The sequence below is a fragment of the Centruroides vittatus genome, unplaced genomic scaffold (assembly GCF_030686945.1).
Source record: "Centruroides vittatus isolate TY-2023 unplaced genomic scaffold, ASM3068694v2 scaffold_3046, whole genome shotgun sequence".
NCBI classification, from domain to species: Eukaryota; Metazoa; Arthropoda; class Arachnida; order Scorpiones; family Buthidae; genus Centruroides; species Centruroides vittatus.
In genome coordinates, this window is record NW_027122699.1 from 484,645 (window position 1) to 494,595 (window position 9,951).

The window sequence follows — 9,951 nt, forward strand, 5'->3', positions numbered from 1 at the left end:
TCTTTAATATACTTATTTTGTTTGTACAAAATGCAGAAATAATTTTTAACGATACGATAGCCTCGATGATTATTATAAAAATTTTCGTTAGGCTTAAAATCGACGAAAATTCAACGCGAAGCGACACGCAACGGAGAAAAATTCAACAGGAAGCGATACGCAACGGAGAAAAATTTGAACATCGGACAGGTTAATGTATTTTTTCGTACAAAGTCGGAAACTGGAACAAATTATTAACTGGAAGGACCCCAGTCCCCAATTGGTTCCACTTATCGACGCTCTACTGTATATCTTTTCTCGGAGTTAATTATATTTTCCAAAAAGTAATTTGTGTAGGGTTCTGCCGAGCATTTTGACGCCAAAATTATCAAAATATAACCTAGAAATTTTTTAAAAATTCCAACAGGAAAGTGCAAACGTTACCCCTGTAGCCTGGGCTTGGCCCGGCCAATTAATTTTAGCGTCTCTATTTAAAAATGTTTTATACTGCTACGTATCGCAATTACGTATCGCGTATCTGTTAAATAAATAGGCGCATTCGTATCTTTTTATGTTGTATTTTATTGCTTATCTCTAACGGTATAATTATGAAAACAGCAGTTTATTCTCCGATATATTTAAACAGCCGTAGAAATTTAATCCGGATAAAGGCAAACTTTATTTTTTCAAACGATTTATTTATTATTATTATAATACTACATAAAGTATACAATGTTATTCAATTCGGTACGGGGAGAAATAGTATTTGGGATAAAAATACTTTTGTATTTTTGGCATATTTTGCCAATGCGTATTACAATTCTTACGCATTGTCATCGAATCTATGCATTTTCGTAGTTCACTCGTATTCTACCGTCAAAAATAGAATACGAATGCAAACGTATCGACAGCCTCCCCATTTCCCTCGTATATTCAGGCGTATATATGTGTATATATATATAGAGGATATCCTTTTATTTATATGTAAAAGACTAAAATACCGAGTAGCGAGCCTTTCAAACTCCATATCTAACGTGACTAGACGTCCCGTTTTGAGCGGGACTGTCCCTTTTTAGAGTTACGAGTCCCGGTGTCCCCGAAATGAACTCTGGGACGCAAAATTGTCCCGTTTTCTGAAACCGCGCGAAAATTTGAGTAGTCGAGCCGGCCGGACGCGATCGGTGCGCGAGAGCAAACCGCGTCGTCGGTTGACGCGACGATAGCCGAGATTGACGAAGACGTCATCGCTCGCGTTTTGTTGACTAATTGTTTGGCAGATTTTTCGTTCGCCCACTTCTCGATATTTGTTTTGTTGTTGTTTGAAGCTCGTGTACCTAGTAAATAACTTAAACTTCTTTTGTTTTGGAATCATAAGTTAAAATGCCGAAACGCAAGTGTACGTTCAATGTTAACTTACAAGCAAAATATCCGTTTATCGAGCAAATAAATACTCCCTCAGATGTCAGATGTGAAGAAGTGTCGTACAGAATTTAGCGTTTCCCATGGTGGTGCCAGTGATATTGAACAGCATTTAAAGTCTGAAAAACATAAAAATGCCGATCGTACCGCCGCTTCGAGTTCTTCGATGTTAACCTTTTTCAAGAAATCGGACGCACCAACTTTAAAGCCGGATGCACACATGCGGCGCGGCAAGGAAAAGCGGCAGAATGACGTCACTTTTTCTCGCCGCAGAGGTCTATTTCGTGCCGCTTTTCTCATGCCGCGAAAGTTGGTCGAATTCTATCTTTCGCGGCGGCCGCCGCCAAGACGCGTTTCTATCACCCAATAACATTTCGTCTGGCAGTCACGTGAGAAAATACAATCACGTGGTGTTTTAATGGCGGAAAGTTCGACGCGGTTAACCGAGATAACTAACATCAGAATAAAGAGGAAAGAATAATAAATTTAACACAAATTCTACACAGATACAGTAATCATATATTATTCAATTCAAAGAACAAAACAACCGAATCTTACTCGAAATAGTATTCTTTATCGAGAGATCTTAATCGAAGAATAAGCCTATTTTGTACATCAGTTCTTTATCGATCCAACAAAATATCTCGGCAAGATTCTTGCCAGTACGATATCTCTAATCCAAAATAAACATTCGAGTCTTCGACGAAATCTTCTAGCTAAATAAAACGAGCCGTACAAAACATAATTTGTAAACACGTGGATAGCGGAGTGTCGATATCGTTCGCCATCTCGAATACTGAACGCATGCGCCGAAATGTAAACGGATTGCCGCTTGTGTGGTCGTGCTGCCGCGCGACAAAGACGCGTTTGCGTCACCGCTTTTCCTTGCCGCGCCGCATGTGTGCATCCTCCTTAAAGGATTTGGATATCGCCGCGGCAGAAGGCGTCTGGGCTTATCACACGATACAAGAAAACCACAGTTTTCGCTCTAATGATTGTGCGTCGAAATTAATTCAATCATGTTTTGATCCCAAATTTACATGCGCGCGTACGAAATCAGAAGCTATTGTAGTAAATGTTTTGACGCCTACGGCAATGAAAGAATTAAAAGATGATCTTGATAAGTCCAATTGTATTACAATACTAAACGACGCTTCAAACCACAGTAACAAGAAAATATACCCTATTCTAGTGCGCTTTTTCAACCTTACGTAGGTGCGCAAGTAAAAATTTTAGATCTCCAAGACCAACCGGGTGAGACTTCTGACATCATTGTCGATTATTTAAACCAAGTGTTGACAGATAATAATTTGACAGCAAAAGTCGTGGCATTTTGCGGAGACAATGCCAACGTCAATTTCGGAGGTGCGGCTAGGCGAGAAACTAACAATGTGTTAACGAAATTGCAATCATTACCGAAAAAGCCATTGATAGGTATTGGATGTGGAGCTTATGTAATTCACAATGCAATAAAATCTGCTGCAGACAGGCTACCCTTAGATTATTAAAGCATTATTGTGAAGAAATATTCATTTTTTTTATATTTACACGATTCGAATTGAAGCTCTAAAGGAGTTTTGCGCCGAAACTGAAACGGAATATTAACAAATGCTCGGCTATAGCAAAACTAGATGGCTCGCTCTTATGCCTGCCTTGGAAAGGGTTTTAAAAATGTATCAGCCATTAAAAAACTACTTTTTGAGTATTGAAAAATGTTCCCTGTTACTAAAAAACTTTTTTGAAGATCCCATATCCGAATTGTAACTTTAATTTTTACACGCTCTGTCAGCAAGTTTTCATCAAGCTGTATTGAAACTGGAAGGTCAGACTGTATCGGCAATTGAAGCTGCAAAAGAAATCAATCAACTAAAAGACAATTTGACTCAGAAACGGACCAATCAGTTTCTTCCATTTATGGTCCGTCAATTAATAGTGAAATCGAAAGATAATGTTACTGACATAGATGAAGAGTTTGTGAAAAGGGCGGCTACAGAATTTTATCAAACAAGCCGTGAATATCTGGAGCAGTGGACTTGCTTTCTTACCAAAGAAATGGAGATATTTTATTGGGCAGATTTAAAAAAGGTCCCCGCATGGGAAGACGTTCAGAAATCTCTGGATGTATTAATTGAAAAGGAATATATTGACTGTAATAAAGATGCAGAAGTTTTTGACGAATTTTCGTTAATTTGTAACTACATTACATCGGATAAAGTAACCGAATGGAATAATCTAAATGTTTCCACGGAAACTCGTTGGGTGGAAGTATTCAAACACTTTCGAGCCAACAATCTTCGGCATGAAAACTTTTCTATTTTAATTGAATATATTTTATGTTTGCCCGCTACAAATGCTCCAATAGAAAGAGTATTTTCTATGATGAACAAATTGTGGCCATCTGAGAAGACCCAGTTACAAATTTCGGTTCTAAAGGCGATGTTGATAATTAAGGTGAATATAAAAAAAACGTGCCAAAAGTTTCATTCTTACTTAAAATCATCACCAGCTATATTAAAGCAAATTTGTTCCTCTGATAAATATAAATATAACTAAACGTTTCGGGTATATATATTTTTTAATTCGTAACTTTTAAGCTAACTGACTTTTTCTGAATAAATAACTTTAAAAAAGTGTTTTTTTATTGACTACCTATTAATTAACCTAAATAAACCAATGTCCCGTTTTGAGTCAAAAAATAAATGGTCACGTTACTCCTGGAGCAGTCACCAATTATGCCGGAAAGTCCGTCGTTCGCAGCCAGTCCGTTGCTCGAGTTAAGTAACGGCCAAACAGAAATTCCGTTGTTCGCAGCGTCCGTTATTCGAGGCGTACGTTATACGAGGCACCACTGTAATTGATACAGTTTATGCATTTCGGGTCCTTCTGTAGGTTAAGACAGTCCTTAAATTTATGACGTTTAGTGCAATGACTACAGCGTTGTCTACCCTCACATCTATGTGAGGTGTGCGAGTATCCCGAACAGTTAAAGCATCGGATGGTTGAGATGTAATCATCTACGGTTAAGGAGTACCATTTCACAAAGACCCTTTTTTCTTGCATAAGTATATTCTTAGTTCTAGGAGTAACGCTTAGGATTACATGCCTTGAATGAGTTGTTCCTTTTTGTTGAAAGCTATGGCTCAGTTTAGTGTTTTCCACGAAGTCTTCCTGTGTGATTTGTTCCTTTATTTGATGGTTCTGATCATATATTTGCTGAATTAGCTCTTCGTTTTCTGTGCTATTTGACACATTGAGTAGTATTATTTTCGGGAGCTTTTTATTTCGCTCCGTTACTCTAAGTTGCTGTGAGAGGTGTTCGTTGTTTTGTATTACTGTTTTTAAGGATATTAGGTCTTGCTCGTCATGCAGTTGTATTGCAATATCTCCACTCGGAAGAGGCCTCGCATGGTTTTTTTGGCTCCAAGTTGTCTTGGGTCGATGCGAGATTGCACTATGTTCATTGTTTCCTCTGGTAGTGAGGCAGGCTGACTGCTGATACGATGATGTTGTGGGTGGCTTCTCCTTCTTAGAGTTCTTTCTCCCTTCTAACTTTGCTGAGTTTTCAGAAATTAATTTAGTCGTTTTGCTCATTGATTTTAGATTCCTCCTTAAGACGTCCGAGAAGGATCCCTTATCCAGAAAAGACGCTAGCTTTGAAAGTTCCTTGATTTTTTCTCTTAGAGCCAGGATCACTCCAAAAATTTGGTTAGCGGCCGCATGCATACCGACGGCCGCTACCCTGGCATGGGTCCGTTCTTCTTTATTGACAGCTACGCTCATGTTTGTAGGAATACTGTTGAGAATGGTTTCAAGGTTTTGATTGAAGTTATAAGTTCTTCTTCAACGAAGCTATTGTTTAAACTTTCTGCTGCACTTTCCCTCGACATGTCAGGAGAGGTAATTTACTCGGCAGGTTAGGTTGTATAGCACAAATAAAACGGCACACGGCAAAAACCAGCTTTGCAATAATTGCTATAATCGGGGCTAAAACTTGCCTCAGCAGTGGCTTAAGCAGCCAGAGTGACGTCTCAAGTAGTTGAGAGGCTTGCGCTGAACGGCGACCTCACGCACGACTTCCACGTGGCTGAGAACAAAGCTCTTTGTTCGGTGCGGAATTTTAAGCGGCGATAATGTGGCTCTTAATTAACGGGTTACCACGATATTTGCGTGATATATTAACTTCGTACCAGAGCATATAATACCGATGGTAAAAGAATGTAATCCAGTTCGGCGACAAAATCCGAAGACGCAGACGACGATGGATCACTCAGTGAACGTACGACTTGAAAAGAAAACTATAAGACAAGCGTACTCACAGAAACACGGCTTTTTGCACGTCCCAACGATATATAAATTACCGGTGTCCACCTCACCAATTATCCAAGTTTTCGATCAAAACACGGAGCACGGTAACCCAACACCACGGAACGTCCTCGATCTTTTTGTAACATATAGAGGTCTATTACAGGGAGACCCATTGTCTCCTTATTTATTCAATTTTTATATATTTGATTTAAACAGTTGCTTCAAGAGGAACGAGGACGACGGCCGGATGGCCGAGCGGTAAAGGTGGAAGCCTACCGCTCTGGAGGACCCGGGATCGAATCCGAACGGGTCGAATAATCCCCAGGAACTTTTCGGGGGGTGGTCCGTTCGGATATGTCGGGCCCCGTCCCTCACCACCCGGTCGCCCCATTGTGGGCCTGGCCGAACCCATAATGGGCCTACTAAAAGAGGCCCTCTTAGTGCCCACAGGGCGGAAAGAGTTAAAAAAAAAGAGGGACGAGGACGGATTCCTAATTGATAATCAAACTATTCATTCCATTGCTTACGCGGACGACATAGTACTACTCGCTCCAGCGGCTGCTGCACTCCGTAGAAAAATCGACCAAGTAACTGCATATTTTGATGATCTAAAACTGAAAATAAATCCTAAAAAATCAGAAATTGATATTCAGAAACGCCAATAAATTACCAAAGAAACATGTCTTTTCATATTAACGGTGAAGAAGTGAAGATATCCGATGAAGTAAAATTCCTAGGAATAATATTTACTCCTTACTACCTTATCGTTTGAAAAACAATATAAAAAATCAATAGTTAAAGCCTATAATTTATTAAATAATCTTACTGTTGTTTTTTGTAAGACTAAATCGAAGAACCTCCAAATACATTTTCATCTCTTTAATGCGGTAATTACGAATTCGTTGGGTTATGCGATACCAATTTGGAGTTTGGAGAAATTTTATGATTTTAAAAAAATTCAAAATAGATTTATCCGTAGAATTTTTCACCTAGATTATAATATCCCGGAAGCGCACTTAGACTGGAGTCTAGCAGATTTTAATTAAACATCATAATAATAAAAAGATACATTAAGCTTCTAATAAAAATTATAGATGCAGAGGATCTAACTACGACATCGTTACATCTATTACACCAAAAATCAAAGGAAAAAAATCAAAATAGAAATTGGATATTACAATTATCGAAAATACTCGATACGTATGGGTCGTCTGTCGGCTTATTCGTAGAACAAAGAAATACTGTCGATCACCAGAGTAAATTGCTAATCCAAAGAATTATGGAAAATTCAATTGTACGGGACATTGACGATATACAGAAACGGAAAAATCCAGACTGGTATAAAAAATTTTAAATTATCTATCGATCAATAACTATATGTTTACTAATCTTGCCTTCAACGTCAAAAAAGCTTTTTATACAACTTAGACCGAATAAATGCGGGATAACTATTAATAATAGTTACATAGAGTTTTCCCAGACTACACGTTTAAAATGTAATAAACCATTATCTAAATTCCACATTTTTTGTGAATGTTGTAAAGCGAAAGAAATTTCCCAAAATTAAGAAATAAGTATATTATCCAACTGCTCCGATGAAAGTGAACTATATGAGATCTTCGACAGAGCAAACAATATTATATTTATGTTATATAATTACGTGAATCAATATTTTAAAAATTGGAACAATTTTAAGGTTTGAGTCAATACGACATGTACTAAGTGTATGTTCTAACGATTATTCCTAAAAATGTTAACTACTAGAGATAGTAACTCAATCACATATATTAAAGAGTGAAATCATTTTTGCTCTACTGTTAACTAGGACACATTAATTAATTCACTGTTCAATTCTAAAAACTACTTATACATAGGCAGTTGTAATAGTGCCATTTAAATTTATTCTATGTGAACTATCTTGTCAAGTTCCAAACCACGTCCCTTGTAACAAGCGAAAGCCTTTCATGTTAATAAAGATGATATTGATATCATATTAAAAAAAAATATATATATATATATATATATTCATTGTATTTCATATGTATATTGCAAAATATTTATATATCTTTATTTTGTGATTTTTTCGCGACCCCCCCAAAAAAAATATAATCATAAATGGGGTCGTGAATAAAACAAGTTTAAGAAGCCCTGCTCTAGTCGTATTTATTCAAACATTTTTCAAACAATAAAAATTAAATTAGCTACCCGAGTACGTTTCTATTAGAATAAATATACGTTACAGTAAAAACCCGTTTTTAGTGAAAACGCGTTTTAACTAGTTAAAACTAGTTTTTACTGGATGTCATTGTTATAACTAGAATTTATGTCTAGTTAAAAATAGAATTTACTGCTGTACATGTTTTGATTTTAGATGAAACTAGTTTTAACTTTTAACATTAGTTAAAACTAATTTTAACTACATAAATATGTTTTGGGGGAAATAAATAAAGCGATGATTGGGATTAAAACATTTGTATTATTTAATACGATATTTATTAAAAATATTGGTCACGCATCCGCGTTATTAACATTAATTAACCCTTCGTCCCCGAAGGCACCGATCGATCGGTACCCTGGCTTTTCAAGCAAAACTTCCAGGGTACCGATTCGTCGTTACTTTGGTAAATATCGATTTTTGTAAAATTTATTAACAACAAATATAATCTCGTTCGATACGAAGCGAATACAGTATAATAATTCGTTATATTAGTCGAGAGCGGTATAAAATTTCGATTTTAAACAAACGTTTGATATAATGCGCGATAATTTCGCAACGAATAAACATACACGCACACGCGTAAGTGTTATATCGAATCGTACAAAACAATATTCTACGTCTTCCTGGCTCGGTGCCAGCGAACAACTACGTAACTAGACAATGTTAATTTTCACAAAATCTTACAAATTATCAAGTTTGTGTGTCAGTTCTGATATATACTATTTTTTTCCTTATAAATTTTTCTAATAAAATGTATTGAAAAATATCGTATTTAAAACTAAAGATATTAATAAATGTAAGTAATTTTTTTCATGTAGATATAATGATAATTTGATTTTTGGTGAATTTTTAAAATAATATCGCCCGACTGACCTATATTGCCCTAGGAGGGGTCGCAAAATAAACGTAAACGAGATGTCGGGGGAAAAGGTCGATGTAAACCCATAGACCACGTGATGACAGTCGACAGAACATGGCGGCGATGACTTGTATGTCGCTACTCTGATATCTAGGTACTCTAGTCCTATGGTACGGCAGGAGACACGACGCTAATTAAAAATAATTATTTAGTGTTATTAAACATTCTATAAATACATTAATTTGTTTATTTACCTTCGCTGGTAACATTCGTTGTTGTTCAAAGTGTTCCGCCATTTTTCAACAATATCTCATGAGTCAGTGCGCGACGAGAACGTGTGGCGCAACGTATTTTACTTGGAGTTCAAACGTCAAACGTGTACTTCTGTTTGCCGTACAAGTCTAACGTTTGAAGTTCGGCCGCAACCTCTCTTTACAAATAACTCGGAGGTTCAAATTTGACACGATTCCAATACTTTTCCTTATTATGTATACAGAACAGCTGGAAAAGTAAAAACGGCGTTAAACGAAACGGATGACGTAAACTTCGGGAAGAAAGAGGAAAGTAATACTAACAAAAAACAAAGCCATATCGAAAAGGAATCATTTTGTTATCCACTAAAATATTTAATAAATAATTATGAAGATTAGAATTAGTATCAGCAGGGAACTGATGAAAATAGGACGATCCTATTATCACCGATTTCGTTGATACTATATGGATCTACGGAAAATGTAGCAAAATGAGGTAGGTGGCAGCTGTACGAGTAACTGTCGCCATGGGTACAAATAGACCGATGCCAGGTAACTAGTTTGGGGAGAGGTTTCTCTACTAACTCTGCTGGAAAACGAACTGCGATTTTGGTGGTTTGTTATCACTATAATTGTTATTAGGCTAATACGTGGTGTTGTTGGAATATATCCTACACGGCATAGAATACGTACCGGTGTCTAGTGCTACGACGGACCAAAGTCGAGGCATAAGTACAAAAAAACAAATGTTTTGTTTACGTGCCGTTTGTGCACGTGTGTATTAAGACTTTCCTATAAATGCAGTCTTTTTTCGAATGATGTATGTGCAGTTGTGAAGTCCTAATGTTTCGAGACGAAAGTTGAACACTGCTCAACTCGCTTTTACGTCGGTTTTACGACCTGCTCGGGCGTAAAATATC

The 9,951-nt window shown here is 37.0% G+C and overlaps 1 protein-coding gene across 1 annotated transcript in view; it reads right to left on the bottom strand.

Annotated features, from left to right (window-relative positions):
- The window catches only part of LOC136988081 (mast/stem cell growth factor receptor Kit-like), a 38,407-nt gene extending 33,229 nt beyond the window's left edge, over positions 1 to 5,178 (bottom strand). The window contains exon 1 of the mRNA XM_067285883.1: positions 4,350 to 5,178. Coding sequence (XP_067141984.1) covers positions 4,350 to 5,178 — 829 coding nt within the window. The remainder of the gene's footprint in view (positions 1 to 4,349) is intronic.
- Between the last annotated feature and the right edge of the window lie 4,773 nt (positions 5,179 to 9,951).